This window comes from Anas platyrhynchos, chromosome 19 (assembly GCF_047663525.1).
Source record: "Anas platyrhynchos isolate ZD024472 breed Pekin duck chromosome 19, IASCAAS_PekinDuck_T2T, whole genome shotgun sequence".
Classification (NCBI taxonomy): Eukaryota; Metazoa; Chordata; class Aves; order Anseriformes; family Anatidae; genus Anas; species Anas platyrhynchos.
The window spans coordinates 1,485,457-1,507,538 of NC_092605.1; the positions used below are offsets into that span (position 1 = coordinate 1,485,457).

The 22,082-nt window shown below is 66.9% G+C and overlaps 3 protein-coding genes across 11 annotated transcripts in view; 2 read left to right on the forward strand and 1 right to left on the reverse strand.

The window, feature by feature from the left end:
- The window catches only part of SDK2 (sidekick cell adhesion molecule 2), a 44,742-nt gene extending 33,873 nt beyond the window's left edge, over positions 1 to 10,869 (forward strand). Inside the window, exons 24-45 of one of the 4 annotated variants that reach the window (XM_038165419.2) lie at positions 90 to 240; positions 389 to 626; positions 718 to 833; positions 992 to 1,181; positions 1,363 to 1,461; positions 1,663 to 1,857; positions 1,944 to 2,145; positions 2,355 to 2,458; positions 2,532 to 2,602; positions 2,798 to 2,933; positions 3,638 to 3,694; positions 3,897 to 3,998; positions 4,194 to 4,309; positions 4,980 to 5,166; positions 5,286 to 5,423; positions 5,490 to 5,651; positions 5,803 to 5,928; positions 6,609 to 6,773; positions 6,936 to 7,076; positions 7,747 to 7,885; positions 8,086 to 8,212; positions 9,585 to 10,869. In XM_038165419.2, coding sequence (XP_038021347.2) covers positions 90 to 240; positions 389 to 626; positions 718 to 833; positions 992 to 1,181; positions 1,363 to 1,461; positions 1,663 to 1,857; positions 1,944 to 2,145; positions 2,355 to 2,458; positions 2,532 to 2,602; positions 2,798 to 2,933; positions 3,638 to 3,694; positions 3,897 to 3,998; positions 4,194 to 4,309; positions 4,980 to 5,166; positions 5,286 to 5,423; positions 5,490 to 5,651; positions 5,803 to 5,928; positions 6,609 to 6,773; positions 6,936 to 7,076; positions 7,747 to 7,885; positions 8,086 to 8,212; positions 9,585 to 9,938 — 3,316 coding nt within the window. In that variant the 3' untranslated portion in view covers positions 9,939 to 10,869. Of the gene's footprint in view, positions 1 to 89; positions 241 to 388; positions 627 to 717; positions 834 to 991; positions 1,182 to 1,362; positions 1,462 to 1,662; positions 1,858 to 1,943; positions 2,146 to 2,354; positions 2,459 to 2,531; positions 2,603 to 2,797; positions 2,934 to 3,637; positions 3,695 to 3,896; positions 3,999 to 4,193; positions 4,310 to 4,979; positions 5,167 to 5,285; positions 5,652 to 5,802; positions 5,929 to 6,608; positions 6,774 to 6,935; positions 7,077 to 7,746; positions 7,886 to 8,085; positions 8,213 to 9,584 lie in introns of all 4 variants that reach the window. The other 3 variants (XM_072025630.1, XM_072025632.1, XM_072025631.1) reach the window with 3 other exon arrangements.
- RPL38 (ribosomal protein L38) overlaps positions 1 to 22,082 on the reverse strand; it is a 145,444-nt gene that overhangs the window by 82,568 nt on the left and 40,794 nt on the right. The gene's annotated exons all lie outside the window — the stretch shown is intronic.
- Positions 14,111 to 21,313, forward strand: CDC42EP4 (CDC42 effector protein 4). 6 transcript variants are annotated; one of them, XM_038165595.2, is made up of 2 exons: positions 14,111 to 14,279; positions 19,400 to 21,313. In XM_038165595.2, the coding sequence occupies exon 2, from the start codon at positions 19,511 to 19,513 to the stop codon at positions 20,423 to 20,425; it is 915 nt and encodes a 304-aa protein (XP_038021523.1). In that variant the 5' UTR covers positions 14,111 to 14,279; positions 19,400 to 19,510; the 3' UTR covers positions 20,426 to 21,313. The 6 variants fall into 6 exon arrangements, with proteins under 6 accessions (XP_038021523.1, XP_038021524.1, XP_038021525.1 ...); XM_038165596.2 differs by having other exon boundaries at positions 14,111 to 14,275; positions 19,397 to 21,313; XM_038165597.2 differs by having other exon boundaries at positions 14,111 to 14,275.

Consider the following 22,082-nt stretch of genomic DNA (forward strand, 5'->3'; position numbering starts at 1 on the left):
CCGGGGCTGCACCCTGCCATCCTCCCCGGGGGGGGGGGTCTGGAGCCCTCTCGCCCCCCACCATGACCCCCCCTCTTCTCCCCTCTCAGTTTCCGCATGCGGCAAGTGAACATCGTGGGCACCAGCCCCCCCAGTTTGCCCTCCCGAAGGATCCAGACCCTGCAGGCCCCCCCGGACGTGGCACCCGCCAACGTCACCCTGCGGACAGCCAGCGAGACCAGCCTGTGGCTGCGCTGGATGGTGAGGGGGGCACCCTGGGGTGCTGCGCCCTTGGGGTGCGGTGCGCATGGGGGCTGAGCTGGATGGGCCTGGGGGGTTGAGGGGGGTGGAACTGGGGTGGCTGTGGGACACGGGGAGTGACGGTGCCTCTTTGTGCCCCCCGGGCCAGCCCCTCCTGGAGCAGGAGTACAACGGGAACCCCGACTCGGTGGGCTACCGCATCCGCTACGCGCGCTCGGACGGGCGGGGGCGGGCGGCGCTGCACGTCGTCCACGACCGCGTGGAACGGGAGTACACCATCGAGGACCTGGAGGAGTGGACCGAGTACCGGGTGCAGGTCCAAGCCTTCAACGCCATTGGCTCGGGGCCCTGGAGCCACCTGGTGCTGGGACGCACGCGGGAGTCAGGTACCGCCGAGCCCCCGCGGCACCGGGTGCCCACCGTGGCCGGCCCTGATGCTGACCCCAACTCCTGTCCCCAACTCCTGTCCCCTTCCAGTGCCTTCCTCTGGTCCCAGCAACGTGTCGGCGCTGGCCACCACCTCCAGCAGCATGCTGGTGCGATGGAGCGACATCCCCGAGGCCGACTGCAACGGCCTCATCCTGGGCTACAAGGTGAGCGGCTCCGGCAGCCCCGGCTCTGCCTGCCCCAGGAGCCACAGCTTGCCCGGGTTGTGCCACCTCCGAGAGCCCGTGCCAGTCCGTGCCACGCTGCTCCAGCCTGGGAGCACTGGGGGGTGCGTTCTGGTTGCGTCACGTAGGGTTTTTTGCAGGTGATGTACAAGGAGAAGGACTCGGAGGCGCGTGCTCAGTTCTGGCTGGCGGAGGGCAACGCGTCCCGCAGCGCCCAGCTGACGGGGCTGGGCAAGTTCATGCTGTACGAGATCCGCGTGCTGGCCTTCACCAGGATCGGCGACGGCGTGCCCAGCCGGCCCCCCGTCCTCGAGAGGACGCTGGATGACGGTGGGTGCCAGGACGTGGGCGAGCAGAAAGACACCAATGAGCTAAGGGGGTCCCTGGGGTGCCAAAAGCCATCCCATCCCCTGGGGCAATCCCTTTTCCCAGGGATGCCATTCCCAGCGGTGGGGGACGGGCCCCGTTTGTGCTGTGCCCCTCACGGTGATCCCCATCTCTCCCCCTCCAGTTCCCGGCCCCCCCGTGGGGATCCTGTTCCCCGAAGTGAGGACGACCTCGGTGCAGCTCATCTGGCAGCCGCCCGCAGCACCCAACGGCATCATCCTGGGTAGGTGGGGAGCCGTCCCGTCTGCAGGGGGTGCAGACGTCCCGTGGGAGCAGGGATCAACGTCACAGGGCAGGGACCAACTCCTGGCCACCCCGAGAGCACCTCAAAGCCACCCATTGCCCCCAGGGTTGGGACAACCCCCCCCTTACTGTCCCTAGGGAGGGAGGAGGGATGCTCAGAGTGCTGTTCCCTTCCCCGCAGCCTACCAGCTCACCCACCGCCTCAACACCACGGCGGCCAACGCGGCGGCCGTCGAGGTGCTGAGCCCCAGCACCCGGCACTACACGGCCACGGGTTTGCAGCCCGAATCCACCTACCTGTTCCGCATCGCCGCGCAGACCCGCAAGGGCTGGGGCGAGGCGGCCGAAGCCCTGGTGGTGACCACGGAGAAGAGAGGTACGAGGGGTGCAGCTCTCCGTGGTGGTGGTAGGGGGTGCCCAAAGGGGGTGCCCGCAGAGATCCCAGCCCCGTGCCTCTCGCAGATCGCCCGCAGCCCCCCAGCAAGCCCCTGGCACGGCAGGAGGACGTGCGTGCCCGCAGCGTGCTGCTGTCCTGGGAGCCGGGCAGCGATGGGCTCTCCCCTGTCCGCTTCTACACGGTGCAGACCCGCGAGCTGCCCGACGGCGAGTGGGCGCCGCACCCCGCTGCTGTCAGCCACAACACCACCGCCTTCGTCGTGGATAGGTGAGGAACAGGCTGGCCCCAAATGAGGCCGTGCCCCGATGGGGATCCCAAGAGATGGGCGCTGCTTCGGGTACCCGCCCCGTGCCTCGGTTTTCCCCATCCGATGGGAAGAAGTTGCACCTGGGTTGTGGTGTCCCCTGCTGCGTCCCCGCTTCTGCAGGAGGGATCCGTGGGGCTGCCCCCCCTGCCTCACTGTCCCCGTCCTGCAGGCTGAAGCCCTTCACCTCCTACAAGTTCCGCGTGAAGGCGACGAACGACATCGGGGACAGCGAGTACAGCGAGGAGTCGGAGTCGCTCACCACCCTGCAGGCGGGTCCGTGCCCAGAGGGGCCGGGGACGGTGCCCTGGGCATCTCCGGAGCCTCACCACCCGCTTCTACCCCGCAGCCCCCGAGGAGGCCCCCACCATCCTCTCCGTCACCCCACACACCACCACCTCGGTGCTCATCCGCTGGCAGGTACTGTCCCCTCTGCCCCCTTTGGGGACCTGCCGGGAGGTGGCACCGAGGGGTGGCCGTGCCAGCCAGGACCCTGGGGGCTCTCCAAGGCTGGGGATCGGGGCTGCGCTGGCCCCAAAACACCCTGAGGAAGCTGGGGACGGCAATCTCGGGGTGCCCCAGCTCAGAGAACCCCCTCCCCACCCTCTTTTGCAGCCCCCAGCTGAGGACAAGATCAATGGGATCTTGCTGGGTTTCCGCCTCCGCTACCGCGAGCTGCTCTACGACAGCCTGCGCGGCTTCACCCTGCGCGGCATCGGCAACCCCGGTGCCACGTGGGCAGAGCTCACCCGTGAGTCCTCGTGGTCCCATGGGACGTGGGGACACCGGGCTGGGGGGTGGCACAGCGGGGGGAGTGCGGGGCAGGGCAGCGTCCTGCGTCCTGCGCTCACACCAGCGTCCTGCGCTCCTCTGCCGGGTGCCAGCCCGGAGCTGGCGAGGTTGAGTTGTGCCCCGTGGAGTTGTCACCGTCCCCTTTGTGTCACTGTCCCCTTTTGTGTCACCGAGTCTGTCGGTCCCTAACGCACTCGTCTGTGCTGGTCCCACTGTGCTCAGCTCGCTCTGTGCCTGCAGCACGGGCGTCCCCGTGTGCGCACCTAACACGGGGGGGCTCTGATGGCCCTGCTGTGTCTGTGCGTGCTGCTGTCCCCAAACCCTGAAGGGGATGGGGGTGACATCCACTCTGGGGACAGCAGGGGTGTCAGGGACCCAAGACCAGAGCTTGCCCCGCTGCTGCGCTCAGCAGCAGTCGCTTGGTCCCATGTGGAGACCCCACAGCCCAGACCCTGCTTGTGCCACTCACAGCAGGGGGACAGGGGACAAAAAGGCTCCTCAGTGCTGTGACAGCCCTGTTGGCACCCAGGAGACCTTGTGGGGTCCCCCTGACCCTCCCCAGGATGGGTGGCTGTGCTGGGGGGGTGCTGTGAGGAGGGAGCCCCCCCCTTGCTGTGCCAGACTAACACTGCCTGCTCTCCCCGCGCCGTGCCGTGCCGCCAGCCGTCTACGCCGTGCACAACCTCAGCGAGGTGTCCCTCACCCAGTACGAGCTGGACAGTAAGTCACCGCTCCTCCTGCCTGTCCCCCCCCCTGCTGCCACCCCCCTGTGTCACCCCCAGCCTTCACCATGGGCTGAATCCTGCCCTGCGCCCAGGGGACGCCTCCGTTGGCTCCTGCTGCTCCCTGGGGACACCCTCAGCAAGGGCCCCCCCCGGGGGTGGTGGGACCCCGCTGATCCCTTCCCTTCTCCCTCCCCCAGACCTGAGCAAGCACCGGCGCTACGAGATCCGCATGAGCGTGTACAATGCCGTGGGCGAGGGCCCCCCCAGCCCCCCCCAGGAGGTTTTTGTGGGTGAAGCGGGTGAGTCTGACATCCTGGGGTGCTCAAACGCCCTGGTACCCCGTCCTCCCCAGTGTCACCACGAGACAGCCCCGTGGCCCCCATCCCCTCTGCACACCCCCGAGGTGCCCGTGCATCCCCCACACCTTGGAGGGGGGGTCTCTCCCCCTCCCTGGCCGCAGCCAGGCGGTGATGCTGTCCCCTCCCTCGGCGCAGTGCCCACCGGCGCGCCGCAGAACGTGGTGGTGAAGGCGGCCACGGCCACCCAGCTGGATGTCACCTGGGAGCCACCACCCCCCGAGAGCCAAAACGGGGACATCCAGGGCTACAAGGTACCGAGCCCTGGCCACCGGGCAGCTGGCACTGAACTGGGGGCACTGGGAAGGTGCTGGGGGCCCTGGAAAGGTGCAGGGTGCCACGGGGGAGTGCTGGGCTCCCTGGGGAGATGCTGTGTGGGTGCTGTTGGGGGGAGCCCTGGGAGGCACTGGGTGTACTGGGAGGTGCTGGGTGCCCCTGTGGATGTCAGGAGAGCCACCGAAAAGGGACGCGGGGCGCAGCGGGGCACCAGAGGGCGCCGTCGGCCCTCGGATGCGCTCGGTGCGGGGCTGTGGCTGCGCGCTGCAGCCCTGGGCGCACCCAGCGCGGATCTCGGGGGTCCGCCCTGTGCCAGAAGCGCGCAGCATCACGAAATATCCGAGCTGGGAGGGACCCCCAGGGATCATCGCCTCCAAATCCATGTCCCCAAAGGCGCACCCAAAAAAATCAGCGCGAGTGTGAGCTGCGGGCAGGGCGCACGGCCGGGGTCCAGCCCAGCCTGGAACCAGCCTCGAGGGGAGGCTGCTGCTTTCCCTCCTGCACACCCAGAGCCCCCAGGGGTTTAGGACAGGGGTTTAGGAGCCTGGGCAGGACTTCAGGGGGTGTCTGAGCACCACGAAGGGCCCAGAGGGGTGGAAGGGGGGATGAACTGTGCACGAAGGGGGACGCCTCTCCATCCTCCTGCAGATCCACTTCTGGGAGGCCCAGCGGCACAACGAGAGCGCGCGGGTGAAGACGCTCTTCCTGCCCGAAACCGGGGTGAAGCTGAAGAACCTGACGGGGTACACCTCCTACTGGGTCAGCATTGCTGCCTTCAACGCCGCTGGAGATGGGCCCCGCAGCCCCCCCGTCAAGGGACAGACACAGCAGGCAGGTGGGGACGCGGCACGGCCACCCCCGGTGGGGAGAGGGGCCGGCACGGTGCCGGGGGGGCATCCCCGTGAGCGCTGAGCTCTCCCCCTGTCCCCCCCTCCTTGCCCCGTTCCCTTGCAGCCCCCAGCGCCCCCGGCTCCATCCGTTTCAGCGAGCTGACCACCACCTCGGTGAACGTGTCCTGGGAGCCGCCGCCGCTGCCCAACGGCGTCCTGGAGGGCTACAGGCTGGTCTACGAGCCCTGCATGCCCGTGGACGGTGAGGGCACGGCGGGGGCTGCTGGGGGCGCGCGGGGGGGGCCCGGCTCAGCCTCGGTCCCTGCAGGTGTCAGTAAGATCGTGACGGTGGACGTGAAGGGGAACAGCCCGCTGTGGATGAAGGTGAAGGACCTGGCGGAGGGCGTCACCTACCGATTCCGGATCCGGGCTAAAACTTTCGCCTACGGGCCCGACATCGAGGCAAACATCACCACGGGGCCTGGGGAAGGTAAAGGGGGGGGGAGGCGTGAGGGATTTGGGGTGCGGGAGGAGATGTGGTTGGGGACAGCCCCCCTCCCGGTGCTGCTCCTGCCCACCGGGACCGCGCGGGTCCCATGGGGATGTGTCCCCGTGCCACCAGCTCTGCTCTGGGTCCCCAGGTGCCCCCGGCCCCCCCGGTGAGCCCTTCATCTCCCGCTACGGCTCGGCCATCACCATCCACTGGTCGAGCGGGGACCCAGGACAGGGACCCATCACCAGATACGTCATCGAGGCTCGGCCTTCAGGTACCGCAGCTCCGTGCGCCCACCGGGGGCGTGATGTTTTTTTGGGGAAACTGAGGCAGGGAATATCAGATGGGGGGGGAGGCTGCGTGAGGGATTAGGACCCGGCGCTGGCCACGTGGCTGCCCCAAGGGTGCTGATAAAAACCCAAGGGTGCTGATAAAAGGACTGATGGAAAGGACCCAGCGAGCTGCTGATCGCATGGGTACGGAGGCGCTGATGTCCCCTGTGCCAGGCAAGGGGGCACCGAGGTGTCCCACAGGTGGGGAGGGGACAGGAGCCCCCATTCCCAAGCAGGAACCGGTGGGCACAGCCGTGCTTTCTCCTGCAAGCTGCTTTAATGCCTTCTCCTGCTGCACCGACAGCCCGACTGATGGCTAACGGGGCACCGCTGCCGCTGCCTGCGCTCCCCAGGGAGCCGCCTGGCCCTGGGTCACGAGCAGGGAGGTGATAAATCAGCCCCGCGCCTCGCTCTGGCTTTTTAATGATGCTGCAGAGAGAGCTCGGCGCCTGGTGGAGCCGGGCAGATGGCAGAGGGCACGATCCCAGCAGGGAGAAAAATGGGAGAGGGGCTGGGAAGGGGCACGTCCCCCGCTTGGGTTGAAGGGGAGAGCAGCCCCTCGCGCCGGGGAGCCCCCCGCAGGGCTGCTGCCACCTCCCCCCCAGCCCCTTCCCTCCTGCAGACGAGGGGCTCTGGGACATCCTCATCAAGGACATTCCCAAGGAAGTGACCTCCTACACCTTCAGCATGGACATCCTCAAGCAGGGGGTCAGCTACGACTTCCGTGTCATCGCCGTGAACGACTACGGCTACGGGACCCCCAGCACGCCGTCCCCCTCAGTCTCAGGTAGCTGGGGGGGTGTCCTGGGGGGGTGCCATCTCCTCCTGCCATCCCCACCTAAGCAGCTCCCTTGCATGGACCCAGCTCCCACAAAATCCCTGGGGGTCTCCCCATCCGTACTGCTTTGCCCCCCCCTGCCCCTCTGATCCTTCCTGCTGTGTGCCCCAGCCCAGAAAACCAACCCCTTCTACGAGGAGTGGTGGTTCCTGGTGGTCATCGCCCTGGTGGGGCTCATCTTCATCCTCCTGCTCGTCTTCGTGCTCATCATCCGCGGGCAGAGCAAGAAGTACGCCAAGAAGTCGGACTCGGGTGAGCGCCTGGGTGGGCACCCACGGGGGGACCTCATGGGGGGGCTGCCTGGGATGCAGGAGGAGCAAAATGCGCGTGGGATGGGGAGGGAGCACGCTGGGCATCCTTGGATCTGTGGGGTGCCAGCTGGAGGGGTGTGGGGGGAGCCTCTCCGGGGTACCCCTGCCTGCTTTTGGGGTCCAAATGGGTCAGTGAGACCCCAAGCAGCGCCCAACCCTCCTGCCTTGGGGCTCCCGAGACCTGGTGGATCCAGGAGGATGCAGCAGGCTTCGCGGAGAGGGCTGGAAGCTCGAGGGATTAAATAAAGGGCTTGTCCCGCTGTCAGCTGCGGAGGCAGGGCGGCGCAGGGGCTCGGCGGAGGTCAGCGGGATTAGCCAAACACGGCTCTGTTTTCTTAGCTGTGTCAAGGGCTCAAATTGTGGGGAAAATCCAGGGCTCCTCGTTAAGCAAACAGAGCGGGGAGCTGGCGGCGGTGCTGATGGCACCGGGCACGGGGCCACGGCGGGACCCCACAGCTCGTGGGGGTCCCCAGGCTGTGCCACCCCCAGCTCCAGGGCTGGCACTGCCCCTCCTGCTGCCCCCCGAGGAGTCGGGGCAGGGGCTGGGGTCACAGCACCCTCGTTGCGGGGTGCTCGGGGAGGTGCTGGGAGGCTGAGCCCCTGTCCCGCAGGGAACGGCTCCAAGGCGAATGCCCTGAGCCACGGCGAGATGGTGAGCCTGGATGAGGGCAGCTTCCCCGCCCTGGAGCTCAACAACCGGCGCCTCTCGGTCAAAAACTCCTTCTGCAGGAAAAACGGCATCTACACCCGGTAGGGACCCCCTCCCCGCAGCCCCCTCCCCAGGCACGAGGGCATTTTCCAGCCCTTGTGCCCATCCCGGTGGTGCGCAGCGTCCCGGAGGGGGTCTCGGAGTGGCCGGGGGCACCCCGCGGTGATGGCCCTGGGGGGTCCCGGGGTCTGGCACAACCCCGAGGTGGTCCTGCCCTGAGCACCCCCCTCCTGTCCCCAAGGTCCCCACCGCGGCCCAGCCCCGGCAGCCTGCACTATTCGGACGAGGACGTCACCAAATACAACGACCTGATCCCCGCCGAGAGCAGCAGCCTGACCGAGAAGCCCTCCGAGGTCTCCGACTCTCAGGTACCCCCCCGGGGGCTGCGCACAGGGACGGGGAAACGGGGGGGCAGAGGGGCTGGGGGACAGGAGGGACGCTTCTAGGAGCCCCCCCAGTGCCTCACCACGCTCTCTGCCCGGCACCACGCGGGTCCCGCTGTGCGTTTGGGGTCGGCACTGCCAGTCCCGTGCCCCCCCTCCCGCATTGAAGCATCCCCGAGGCCTCGTGGCACGGCTCCAGCAGGAAGCTGGCACAGCCCCCGGCCCGTGGTGGGCACCGCAGGGGACGGCACGGGGACGGTCCCCCCAGCAAGAGGACAGAGGCTTGGGGACTGTCCCGCTGCCCGGTCGCTGGTGGCAACGGCGGTGGCTCTGCCAACCCCACAAAATGCCACTTTTGTGTCCTCCCCCCGGGGCAGGAGCCAGCCCTGGGGGAGGCCACGGAGCATCGCCCCCCGGGCCGGATGCTGGGAAGGAGCTGAAAAGAGGAGGCTGAAACCAGGGGCAAGGTCCTGGGGGTCCCCACGGCACAGCCCCAGCCCCGAGCAGGGGGGAGATTGGCCCCGAGCCCCCCCCTTTTTCTCCTCCCGCGCCAGCTTTAGCTTTTTTTCGCCGTGGCGCAGCAGATCCCAGCTCCCCTCCTGCCTGAGCGGGGATCGAGTGTCTTTTGAGGAGCTTTAGGAGCGGCGAGAGCTGAAAGCTGGCGCGGCGCTGCCTCCCCGCAGCCCCTCAATGGGCCCTTTGTGCGCGCCCAGGAGAAGCTGAATCCAATTACCGAGAGCGGGAGGCAGGGGGGGGGCCGCCCGCCAGCACCCTCCTCCCCACCACCCTCACCCCCCTAACCCTAAAAACCCTAAAAAAAAAAAAAAGCCCTCACCCTACAACCCCTTACACCCCCACCACCCCCGGTCTCCGCCACCCTAGGGGCCCCAGGGCCACACAACCCTTTTGTGGGGAGGATTTGTTCTGCTTTGTTTTGGGGGGTGGTTTTATTTTGCTTTATTTTTTGGGGAGGTTTTATTCTGCTTTATTTTTGGGGAGGTTTTGTTTTGCTTTACTTTTTGGGGAGGTTTTGTTTTGCTTTATTTTTTGGAGAGGTTTTGTTTTGCTTTACTTTTTGGGGAGGTTTTATTTTGCTTTATTTTTTGGGGAGGTTTTGTTTTGCTTTATTTTTTGGAGAGGTTTCATTCTGCTTTATTTTTGGGGCAGGTTTTGTTTTCCTTTATTTTCATGGGAGGTTTTTACTTTGCTTTAACAAAAAGGCAGCACCACCCCGGCACCTATCACATCTCCCCAAACCCCCCTTTTTGGGGCTGCTGGTGCCGGGAGCCCTCTCCCCGCTTTGGGGGCTGGCGAGCTGTGCCCCCTACCCCACTCTCCCCCTGTCCCCATCCTTTAGGGCAGCGACAGCGAGTACGAGGTGGACCCGGGCCACCAGAAAGCCCACTCCTTCGTCAACCACTACATCAGCGACCCCACCTACTACAACTCGTGGCGGCGGCAGCAGAAGGGCATCTCGCGGGCGCAGGCGTACAGCTACACCGAGAGCGACTCCGGGGAGCCCGACCACGCTCCCCTCTCCACCAGCACCTCCACCCAGCAGGGCAGCCTCTTCCGCCCCAAAGCCAGCAGGACTCCCACCCCCCAGACCCCCGGCAACCCCCCCAGCCAGCCCGGCACCCTGTACCGCCCGCCTAGCAGCCTGGCCCCCGGCTCCAGAGCTCCCATCGCTGGATTTTCCTCTTTCGTTTGATTTTTTTTTTTTTGGAAGAGAAGTGGAAAGAAAGGAGCGAGAAAAAATATAGAAAAAAAATACAAAAAAAAAAAAAAAAGCCCCAAGGAATCAAGAAAAAAGCGACGAGGGGGGGAAGAGGAGGAGGATGCTGAGGGTCCCAGGGCTCCTGGCAGGGGGCAAAGCCCCGGCTGCCGTGGGCACAGGCTGGAGCTTGGGCTTTTTCCTTTTTTTGGCAGAATTCGGAGCAGGATGCCAAGTGACTGTGCTGGGCTGGGGAGCAAAGCCCCAGCTCGTCTTTTGGCCAAAGCTTTCTGCGTTACAGCCTCCTCGGCAGGACTCGGGGCTGGCAGCTCCGCGCCCTGGGGGCTCTGGGGGCCCCTCACCGTGCCAAACCCCGGCCCCTCTGCTCAGGGGGGGCCACGGGGCCGGGTGGTGACACAGAGGACGACTGCGGGGGGCGAGGAGCTTGAAAGCCTCTGGAGGGGGAGCCCCCAGCCCGGACCCTTTGGGGAAGGGGGCAGCCACTGCGCCAGGACCCGTGTGGATAATTAATTCCTCTCGTCAACACGCCGCCCCCCCAGGAGAGCCCCGAGAGGTGCAAGTGGTGCTGACGTCCCCTCGGATTTGCACCCAGGGGCTTTGGAGAGGACTCGCTGTGGGGGTGGCACAGCGACCGCAGCCACCCCCCCGCCATCCTGGGGCTTTGGGGCTGGTTTTATTTCAATTCCCTTTGGAGCGAGGGGCACGCAGGGGGGGGCGATGCCCGGGGGGGCTCCAGGGACATGAAGAGGGGGGGGTTTCTGGGGTTTCTGGGGTCTCTGCACAGCAAAACACCCGCAGTGCCTACCGGAGAGCCGGGCACCAGCCGGCGGGGCCGCGGCGCCCGGGGCAAGCCGAGGGAGATGCCAATAAAGAACCTGAGGATGAGCCCAGCCCCTCTGCCCTCTGTGGGGACGTGTCCGTCTGTCCTGCAGCGGCCGTACCGCTGTAGGGTCCCAGCCCAGAGCAGTGGGGTCGGTGCCTGGGGGAAAAGGGGTTGCCGGAGGGAGGGGATCCTGTGTTTATTGCAGCCAGCCCCTGCCACCAGGCTGGCCGAGGGCCTGGGGGGGAAATTGGGGTGAAACAACGGGGTTTCAGTGCCTGTCACCCCCCCGGCAGCACGCGATGGGGGTCGGGGGATGAGGGAGGAGCTGCGCAGGGGGCAAAGCGCGGTGTGGGCACTGCAGATTTGGGCAGGGGGTGGGTGTCAGTGGCGTTAGCACCTCGTGTCCCCCTGCCCTGCCTCAGTTTCCCCATGGCACAGAGGGGACCCAGCCGGCTGCTGCAGCCAGGACGGGCTCTCGGCACCACGCTGGCCTTGATAAAATCCCCGGCTGGGGCCTGAGGTCTGCCAAGGGCGAGCACCGCGAGCTTATCAGGGCTGGGCCAGCCAAAGGGGGACAGAGGGCAGAAGCCAAAACCCCAAAATTTGGCCGTGCGGCTCCGGGGTGGCACCCGCTCGCTACACCCCGGGGCAGGGAGGCGATGGGGAGGTGTCCGTGTGCCAGAAACGGGGCTGTGACCCGTAAGCCGAGGCTGAGCCTTCGTGATTCACTTTTATTTATTTCTCTTAGCTGGCGTGCCGTCGCTATAGCCAAGCGATGAGGTTTTATTCTCCGGGTTAAGCCGAAGGGAGGTGTAATTAGAGCTCGGAGAAATGCTCGGCGAGGTGGAAGGGAAACCGCCCGCAGCCTGGGCTCTCCTTTTCCTCCCCGATTCCCCCAGTTCCCTACCAGCTCCCGGGGCCGTGCTGGGGCTCTCCACCTTTCCCTTGTGGGCTGTGGGGACAGGGACAGCCCCTCCTGGTGATGGGACGGGGCTCAGCGCATCCTCAGAGCCCCACCACCCCCTGCTCAGCACCACCGCGCCGGGCACCCCCTGAGGCTCCCCAGTGCACGGGGCTGTGCCGGCTGCGGTGCCACCGGGGATCCCAGGGGGGTTTTGGGGTTGTGCGAGCTCGATCCCAGCACACTGGGGCTGGGGGAAGCGTGCTTTCTGGGAACGGAGGAGAAATCCTGCCCGTGGCAGGCTCCAACCTGCACGCACCCTGCCCCGGCGCTCGCCCGGGTACCTGCGGGTGCCGAGGCGCCGGCGGTGAGCGGGCGGCGCAGTCGTGCCGGGGTGTGCCGGGGGCGTGGATAACCACACAACCCCAGCTGAACGGCACGGGGAAGGGGTAAAATCCCATATTTCTGGCGCGAGCTGCTGTCTGTGGGGTGCTGGGGGCTGTTGGGGAGGCTTCTGGCCACGGCCAGCGCCAACACAAGCCCTGGGGCTGGGGGGATTTGGGGATTTTGGGGGCTGTGCCCCACTCCCAGCACCCTGGCTGCCTGCCCGGTGATCCCCACACCCCACTGCAGCTCCAGGGCTTGGGGGAAAGTGCCCGGCGTTCCCAGAAGCATCTCCTGAGCGGCCAAGCCAGCAGCAGCAGTAGCCAAAGCTGGCAGGCGCTGGCTGGGGAGGAGGGGACCGGGCTGCTGGGAAACCCGGGCACGTTTTCCCTGGCTTTTCAAAGCGCTTCACAATTTATTTGTTTATTTCTATTAACTCTGCTTTCCAAAGCTGCTGAGATGCGTGAAAAAGAAACCAGCAGTGGGGTTCGGGGAGGGTCGTAGCCAACCAACCAACCCCACTCCCCAGCCTCCGAGCACCTCCTCGGGGGACCTCATCCAGCCCCCGGGGTTCTGCGGGGACGGAGCCGGTGCGCAGAGCAGCAGGGCCCAGCTCTGGCAGGCAGTTTTTCGGGTTGAGTGGGTGCCTGCTCTTCCCAGCCCACGGGAGCCGTCCCCGGCAGCGCTGTCTCCCCGCCAGGCGGCTGATTTTAATTCCTCCCGACTGCGCTGTCTCACCCGGCGCGCTGCTCCCGTGACAGCATCAGGTGAGGCGCACAGCACCCGGCCATGCAAGGCCTCCCCCTCTGATCTCAGCTGGCCTGGTAGCGCTGAGCTGGCAGATAACGAGGTGTGGGGTGGCTCGGGGCAAAGGGGGAGAGCTCCGGGATGGAGCCTCCCTTCTTACATCTACCCCCGACCCCAAAAAAAAGCGCATCCAGGGGTGGTGGTTCGGCCCAGCGCTTTGCGCCCTGCCTCAGTTTCCCCTATGCAAAGCAGGGCAAGGAAAATTTGGCAACCAAACCGGCTATGGAAATGGCAGCGATGTGAACCGAGGCTGCAGCACAGCCCAGGACTTTCCTGGGAGCAGGAGGGGGCTCAGGTGGTGGCGCTGGGCACCCGGGGGCTGTGCCCAGATGTGGGGTTGGTGCCGCCGAGCCCACGCAGCGCGGTGGCAGGGCACGGAGACACCTTGCACATGGGTTTCTCCTCGCACTGGTGGCACCAGCAGCTTCTGCACCCTGCCACCCTCGTGCCCCAGCACCCGAGCCCCTGGGCATGTAGGGCCACGGCATCTGGGGCCGAGGTTCCCACTCGCCACCCCTTTCCGCAGCAGCCCGGCTGCACCCAGAGGCGCCAGACGCTTGGGAATATGCAAGGAACGCTGCATTAGGCAGATGCGGGATAACCTCGTGCCTCCCGCCCCTCCTCACCCACAGAGCTCTCACCTCAGCCTCCGCCGGGGGCCCTGCAGCCCCCAGCCCCTGCTCTTGGCTCTCCAGGGTGCCCCCACCCACCCCTCACACCCCCAAGCCTCCTCCCCCAGCCTGGGGGTCCCCATGGTCCCCCCCCCCTGCACCAGGCCTGGGACCACCGGGGGGTCTGGGGAGAAGGGGGGAGCTGGGGGCAATGGGGGTGAGCGTGGGGGGGTCACAGCTGCTCCCCAACGCTGAGCCCCTTGGCCGCTCAGTCCGGCTTAATTAATTCCCCTAATTAATTGGGGCTGCCCACACGAGCTCCTCAACCCCACTCCCTCTGCGGGGGGGGGGGGTGCAGGCAGCCCCCACCCACTATTGGGTCTGGGGGCTCCGATCCTTCAGCCCCCCCCGGGGGGATGCGCCCTGTGCCCCCGCGCACCCTGGAGGTCCCCATCGTTGGGATGCGCAACGGGGGGTCCCCGTTATCCATCACCCCCCAAAAAAAAGGGGCGCGCCCGGCCCCAGGACTGCCCCCCCCCGGCCCCCTCGGGTTTGAATGGAGGGGGGGGGAGCTGCCCCGTGACGTGGCGCCCCCCTATTGGCTCGGGCGGGGCGATGACATCATGTTCGTGGCGGCGGTAGTGGAGCGGGGGGGGCGCTCGGTTTCGCTCCGGGGCGGCTCGGCACGGCACGGCTGAGAACGGCACCGGGGGGCTCAGCACGGCTGGGAACGGCACCGGGGGGCTCGGCACGGCACGGCCATGGGCTGGGAGAGGGGCGCCACCGCGTAGGTAAGGGAGGGGGGGGGCTCGGCACGGTTTGGCACGGCTCGGGAGGAGCTCGCCGGGCCCTGGCTATTGTCCGGGGTAGGGACGAGGCGCGGCGGGACCGGGGCTGGCACCGGGGGGGACCGTTCCGGGCTAAGGTTGGGGTAGTTGGGGAGCTCCCGAGGCCGGTCCCGGTTTGGGGAGGGGGCTCGAGGGGGGGCGCAGCGCTCACGGGGCTCCGTGAACGGCTGGGGACGAGGGGGGCGCGGCGCCGGCAGCGCCCCGGTGCCCCCGGTTCCCGGCGCAAACATCAACCCACCGAGGGGGGCGAGGAGCTGGGGGGCACGGGTGGGGTCCCCGGGGTTGCCCCTAGCCCCAGGTCCGGCACCGGGCCGGGCCCGGTGCTGCTGAAGGAGTTAACAGGATGCGGCACCTCCGGGCCGTGTTTGCCCAGCCCGGGGCACCGGCTCGCCCCACCCGGGGTGCGCGGTGCCAGCCCCGGGGTGCGCGGTGCCAACCCTGGGGTGCCCGGGGATCGGGGTCCCGAGCGCATCCCCGCGGCCCATCCCAGTCGGGTCAGTCCTCCCCAAACTGGAGCGGCTCCAGCAGCACCCCTTGGGCTCGCCAGGACCGGGCGAAGGCGGGTGCTGAGTCAGAGCCGCCCGAAATCCCCGTCCAGCTCTTCCTGGGATGGGGACACGGCTTCCCCGAAATCCCGGCCTGCCCTCCACCACGCTCCACACCCCCGGGGGATGCGTGCGGGCACCTCGGGGCTTTGAGGACATGGGGTTTGTGAGCCCGTCGTGGTGTGGCACCGGTGCCACCGGGCTGGGCAGGTTGGTGGGGCTGCTGGCCTCGAGCCTGCGCTGCCCTGGCGTGACCCCAGCAGTGGCAGCACGCCCTACGGATGTTTCCGAGCGCCGAACCTATAGATTGGGGAGGCTGTTAAAGGGGGGCTGGGTTCATTAGGTGCCAGGGAGCGAGCAGAGCGTGGGTCTCAGCACCCCGAGCCAGGGCTGGCTCCCCAGCGGGACGCACAGTAAACAGATCCGTGTTGGCCGCCGCTCCCTCGGAGACCGTGGAGCGAATCCAGCTGAGGCTGAGCCACGAGTTCGGCCACTTTGGGTGCTGCTGGGTGGGAACAGCGAGGCTGGCCCTAACCCCTGGAGCACGGGGCAGCTGTCACCTCTGTGCCCTGGCACGAGGTGACGGTGGCGGGGCTCCCCCCCTCCCCGTGGCACCGCCGAGCAGCCTGGGTGCCGGCAGCGTTGTGCTGACCGCGGCCGCCTCTCTCTCCCTTTGTTCCCTGGGTTTTTGTCTGAGCGCAGGCAGCGGCCGTGGGGCCCCGAGCTGGCCGGCTTGCGGGGTGCCTGCCAGCAGGTAGGGTGCCGGGGCGAGCCGTGGGAAGCCCTGCCTGTTTACTTCCCGTCCAGCCCAGCGAAACCGCAGGAATTCGGAGCCTGGAGGAGGCCGGGAGGGCTGCGCAGCCCCGGTATCCTGTCGGACCCCGCCAGCCCCCGCTGCGAGACGGAGAGAGGCCAGCGAGGAGATAACCTCTCCCCCCCGGAAACGTCCCCTCCGTGCCCTCAGCCGCCCCACGGCAGGAGGATTTATGATCCTCTCTGCGTGTTCTGGCGCGTCCTGCCAATAGTTAGAGCTGAACTCTGGATAGCTCTCGGTCGGCAGCGCTCCCCCGGGGGAATCGCTGCTCCGCTTTTGGCGCTGGGGCAGCGCCTTCCCCGGGTCAGCTCTGATCTGCGTGCCGATAGCTCTCCGGCCAGAGCCCAGCTTCTCCTCCCAGGCTCTGCCTCTTGCTGCCGGCCAATTTTCCTCTTCCAGTGGCACCGGGGCCTCCTCCGTGCGTCCCACAGCCGAACCGTGCCGGTGCCGGCGCACAGGACCGGAGCGGAGACGCTCACCGGGCGCCACCACGACCGTCTGCCCCCAGGCTCCCGGGGAGCCCCGACGCCAGGGTGTGACATCGGGCTGGTCCCCTCCTGGGATCCTGGGACCGGAGGTGGCAGGGCGTGAGCTGCGAAACGTCTCTGGCAGCCGCCTGCCAGGCAGCGACATCAAAGGGCTGCGCAAGACGAACGCCTGGGGCGGGGGGCCGGAGCCCTGGGGAGCTGGGCTGAGCGTTTCCTCCCTGCCCTGGGGCTTCTCGGGGGGGCCCGGACCGGTCTGGGGCTGCCGCAGCTCACGGCAGGCCGGGGAGCATCCTCTGATCTCTGGGCTGCAGGGTGCTGCCCGTGGCGTCGGCACAGCCAAGGCTCGTTTGGAGCCGGCCGGGCCGGCCGGGGGGGCTCTCCCAGCTCATGAGCGGGCTGAGCCGGAGGCAGGGGGTGTGGGAGCAGGGCTGGAGCGGTGTTTCCCCAACGTGCGCCCACGCACCGTCCTCTTTTTTGCCCCCCTGTGGTCCCCAGGAGGTGATTGATGCTGAGTGGGGTGAGATGGGGCTGGGGTGCTGCTGGAAGCCACCCGTTTGTAGGGGAAAATGGGGACCTGAGGCTCTCGCCCTTTGCAGCTCATAATCCCAAAAGGGTGAGAAGGCAGGGCTGAAGCAGGGTGCAACCTATCGCTTTGCTTTATCCCTTTTCCCCTCCAACTTGCAGGTTTGAAGGCAAAACCTTCAAACTATCCCCCCCTCCCCGCCGCCCCGCTAGGGCTCGCGCCCATCCGTGGTGCCCAGCCGCGGGTGAAGCTGCTCCGGTTTCCTTTGTGAGAGCTTCTGCAGCGTGGATGTCACAGGATCTGCTCCTCGCCCCGAGCGGGAGCAGGAGAAAAGGGCTCTGTGTGCCGCCCCCCCGGGGCTGCACGGGGCTGGTGGGGGCATCTGCTCCCCCGTCACCTTTTGGGGAACCTTTTGGGGAGGCCAGGAGCGAAAAACCGAGGGAGACCTCGGTGGGCAGGAGGCTTGAGGGGGGACGCAGCTTGTTTGGAGGCTGATGGAGAGCTCCTGGCCCGCACCGGTAACGCTCGAACCTCCCGGTGGCCCCTTCACCGAGGCTTGCAAAGTATCTCACAAATGCTGAACTTGGCCCCGAAATCTAAATACAAGGGGAGGGACAGTCCCCAGATGGCCTAAATCAGCAGCGCAGTTGCCTGGCCCAGCTGGGGAGCTTGCCGGGAGTGTTTGTTTTATGTAAAACCCGAGGCTGCAGGAATGCTGGCCTGGAAGGAGACCGTGCCGAGGGAAAACGCCGGTGCCATGCACACGCGCCCAGCCTGTGCCAGCCGCTGGCAGTCCTGCGACCTGCCTCCGCATACAAATTTGGGGAGGGAAGGGGAGGAAGGAGCCTGCATGCGCTGGGTTTGGGGTGGTTGCACTGTGAGAAGGCGATGGGATGCGGCAGAGCGGCTGCTGCGCCCTGCTTGCGCCCTGCTGTGCTCCGGGGGTGTCTCCTTCAAGCCCCCCCTGGATCATCGTGGCCCCACAGCCCCCAGGAGCTGCTGTGGAGCGTGGTGGCCCCGAGCAGGGGCTGGGCGCAATGGGGCTGGGCGAGGAAGGGGCTGGGCGCTGGGACTTTGCACCCGCGTGGGGTCAGAGTCCGTCCTGCCCACACGGGACCGGTTCGGCTGCGTGGCAGGGGAAATCCGTGCGTGGTGGGGGCAGATGCTGCGGCCGTGGGGGTGTCTGGCTGAGCGGGTACGTAGCTGGCTGGTGCCGGGACCACGCTTCCAGACACTGTCCCCTTCCCCGTGAGCGTCACGGGGCCGTGGTGTCGCCGGCGGTGCCCGAGGGGGGGAGGAAGCAGGAGGCTGCGAGCTCTTCCTCCCCGAGCTCTTCCTCCCCGGCAGCCACTCCCCGGACCACCTGGGGCTGCCTGACGCCACGGGGGGGGACGTGGTGACGCCGTCCTTGTCCCCTCCTGCGGGGCCACCGGGGCTGGGCTGGTGGCACTGGGGCTGGAGGTGGCCGTCGTGCCGCCGGGCTGTGGGAAAGAGGAACGGGGGGGGGGCCCTTTGTCATCTGTGCTGTGAATTGTCACCCCTGAGTCACGGCGGTGACGATGAGGTGGCCGTGCATGGGACAGCGCAGCGAGGGTGGGCGCAGGAACCCGGCACGCGTGGGCTCGGCACCGTGGGGGGGGCTTTGGGGTGCTCGGGGGCAGCACCAAGGCTGTGTCCCCGTGTCCCCATGTCCCAGGTGTGTGAGGACGCAGGAGCCATCCCCTGCTCCCCGTGCTGCTCCCCTCGGCACGCCGCTGGCCCGGCGGTGCCTCCCGGGGGCTCTACGCCCTCCTCACACACTTCCTGCCGTCTGTTTCCAATTCCTTCTGGCGGCTGCTCCTCCCCGCTTTCTTTCAATTAAAAAAAAAGAAAAAAAAAAAAAAAAGAAAAAAAAGAAATCCCAGGCATCTTCTCGGCCTGCGGCTCCCAGAGGCTCCAGCGCTGCCGTGCCCCTCTCCGGGGGACTGGGGCTGTGTGGGGAGGGGGCAGGGGGTGCCCTCGGTGCCCCTCTTTGTGTCCGTCCCCGAGGCGCAGTGGGATCGCTCGGCGTGCCACCACGGATCCGGCTGCTGTGAGGGTCAGCTTGTGCTTTTTGGGGAGCAGGAGGGGTTTTTGGGGGTTCCACGGTGTAGGGTGGGATGGGGCACTGCTGTCCCCATCCCTGCTGCGATGCAGAGCCCTGGCAGATCCCCGTGGCCAGGCCACGTTTGCTGTCCCAGCTCTGTCCCCAAAGCAGCCACAAAGCGCTTTTGTTCCTTCCAGGAGGGGAAGGGAGACCTGGGTGCGAGCGAGGCCGCAGCACTCACTGGGTGTCCCCACTCGTGGGTCACCGTGGGACAGGGCGAGGGGACGCTGTGGGGCTGCAGTGCTGTGCTCACGTGGCTCGGGGACCGTCCTGCTGCATCCCCCTGCCCCCATCTTTCTCCTGCAGCCCTTCTGCCTCTGCTCTGTGCTCGGGGACTTGGCATTTGGGGACTGAGCAGGATGTGGGGACTCATGGAGGGGTCTGGGGACCCGTCCCTGTTGTGGCACCGCCCCATATGGAGCAGCAGATGCTTTTCCCCAGGTCACCAAGCCATTTGCAGGCACGGGGTTGCGTTTTGCAGCCTGGCAGGGTGAGGGCTGCTGTCAGGAGCTCCGTGCCCATCGCTGTCCTCGAGGCCTGACCGCGTCCCTCTCTCGTCCCCTAGCAGTGACCCGTCCGTGACACCTCCTGGGAGCCTGGACGCGGAGCAGGAGACGTGAGCACCGTGAGCACGGGCCCGCAGGACGCCTGACATCCCCTCGGCCACCCCGCCGGGACCATGCCCATCCTCAAGCAGCTCGTCTCCAACTCGGCCCACTCCAAGCGGCGCTCGCGGGCCGACCTGACGGCCGAGATGATCAGCGCGCCGCTGGGGGACTTTCGGCACACCATGCACGTGGGCCGGGCCGGGGACGCTTTTGGGGACACCTCCTTCCTCACCAGCAAAGCCGGGGAGCCCGGGCCGGAGGCGGGCGAGGAGCAGGGAGCCTCCAAACCCAGCCTCCTGTCCCGTCGCTTCCGCAGCAGCAAGCGCTCGCAGTCGGTGACGCGGGGTGACCGGCGCGACATGCTGGGCTCGCTGCGGGACTCGGCGCTCTTCGTGAAGAACGCCGTGTCCCTGCCCCAGCTCAACGAGAAGGAGGTGGACAGGAGCGCGGGGCAGCTGCCCAAAAGCCTCTCCTCCAGCCCCGTCAAGAAGCTGCCGGAGGAGATGAGCCCCGAAGAGCAGCAGCGCCTCAACGGGGCGGCCGCCGGGCCGCTGAGCCCCAGCTTGGACGAGCGCGACTTCGGGGACATCACGGAGCTGCCCGTGGTGGTGGCCAAGAGCGGGGCGGGCATGAAGCACGCCGAGTCCATCATGTCCTTCCACATCGACCTGGGGCCCTCCATGCTGGGCGACGTCCTGAGCATCATGGATAAGGAGCAGTGGGAGCAGGACGAAGACCCCGAGGCGGAGGAGAGCCGCGAGGAGGTGGCGGCTGCCCTGCCCGGCTCCCCGGTGGCCTCGCAGAGCCAGAGCCCGTCCCGCAGCGTGTCCCGCGGCCCCAGGGACAGCAGCTCGGCGTCCAGCTGCGCCTCGGGGCCGGAGGAGCGCAGCCCCCTCCCAGGAGCACAGAGCCAGCGGGGCCCCCCGAAGCGCCCCGACAAGGAGTTCTCATTTGCCGACGAAGATGACGACGAGATCAGGGTATAAGGCGGGCGGCCGAGCCAAGGGGTCTGGTTCTCATTTACGGTTGCTTGGACACGGGGACGGAGAACCCGATGCTGGAATTGACGGCACCGGGGGTGGACTGAGCTCCTCGCCCCTTCCCTTTCCCCTCCTGGCGTCCCGGTGCTCGTCTCGGGGTGGCCGTGCGGCGGCAGGACAGCGCTCGCTCCCGGGGCTCCCCGCTGGCTCCCCACCCCCAGGAAAACTCTAGCACGGCCCCGGAGAGGGAAGCAGACTCGATCTTGGTTCTTTCTGTTGGACTTTGGATGCTAGCGCTTTTTCCTCCCCCCACCCCACTATGTAAAGCAATAGGATCAAACAAGACGAGGTTTCGAAGTTGTAGCCCCTCTAGTAATATATGTATATTTTTTTTTTCCTGCCGTACAGTTTTTATTGCTCTCTGATTTGTACCTAACTTTCTTTACTCCTGCTTTTGTTGTTTTGTTGTTTTTTTTTTTTTTAACGGAGGGGAAATTTCCTGCGGGGAAGGACTTGGCTCTGGAGCTCGGAGCTCTGCACCGTGCGGAGGGCTCCAGGACCGCAGGCAGCTCCAGCTCCCGGGTTTTTGGGGACTTTGGGCAGTCCGAGAGCCTCCAGCCTTGTGCTGCCGTGGGGGTTCGCTCCCCATCTGTCTGGTGGATGGATCCATCCCAGCATTTTTGTGGCCAGCCACCCTCCACGTTCCCAGTTGTGCTGGGGCCACCGGTGCCTGTCCCCACAGGAGGGGTACCCGGGACCCCCCCGGGCTGGGCTGAGCCCCCGAGCTGGTGGCTGCAGCCTTGGGGTCGGTCTGGCTGCTGCAGGCGGGTGGAAGAGGAGGGTTTTATACCGTGTATGTAAAAATGCAGAGAATAAAAGGAAATTGTAGTGACAGCAGTGGCCTGAGTCCCTGGAGGGGGGTGGTGGTGGTGGGGATGCGTTCGGCACGAGGTTTGGTGCAGGGATGGGGTTTGTTTGTGCCGATGCCACCCCCGGCCCCTGTCCTGCTTTTTCTGTCCTCGCTGCAGCCCTGGCCCCACGGGAACCGTGCCAGCCCAGCCTCCTCTCGGTGCCCGTGGCCGTGCTTTATCTGTGCATCGCAGCGGGGGAAGCGGCGAGCTCCTGCTGCCCGGATCTGGCTGCGGGCTGTGCCCCTCCGGCCAGGCCGGCTCCTGCCAAGGGCCGGCGGTGCCAAGCTGCCTCTCTCCTCCTGCAGCCTGCCCGATTCGAGCCAGGGAAAGCAGGGGAAAGGTGGTGGGAGGGGAAGTTTGCTGCTCATGCAGGCTGCGGGGGTCCTCGGTGCCCTGCTTCGAGCCCCGTGGAGCTGCCGCAGCCCCTGCCAGCCCTCCTGTGGGTGGATGGAGGGGTTGAAGCCAGCTTTGGGGGTGTCCCCGTGCCACGGCAGGATTTTTGGGGGTGAGCAGGGCTCTGCCAGCACCAGGGCTGCCTTCCCTGCCCGGTCCCACTGGTACAGATGGGGACAGCAGCCCTGGAGCACTTGGGCTCCCCGGGACCTGCCCAAAGGATCGCCCTGCGGGGACAGGCGGGCGCTGCTCTATGGGGACACAATGGGGTCCTGTGCGTGAGCCAGGACCGATACAATGCCCCGTGGCGTGGGACATTGGGCTATTGTCCGGGCTGGGGAGAACAACAGCAGCTGCAG

What these genes read in the sequence shown, in the direction of transcription:
- CDC42EP4 (XM_038165595.2), top strand. Translation starts at nt 19,511, where the DNA reads ATGCCCATCCTCAAGCAGCTCGTCTCCAACTCGGCCCACTCCAAGCGG.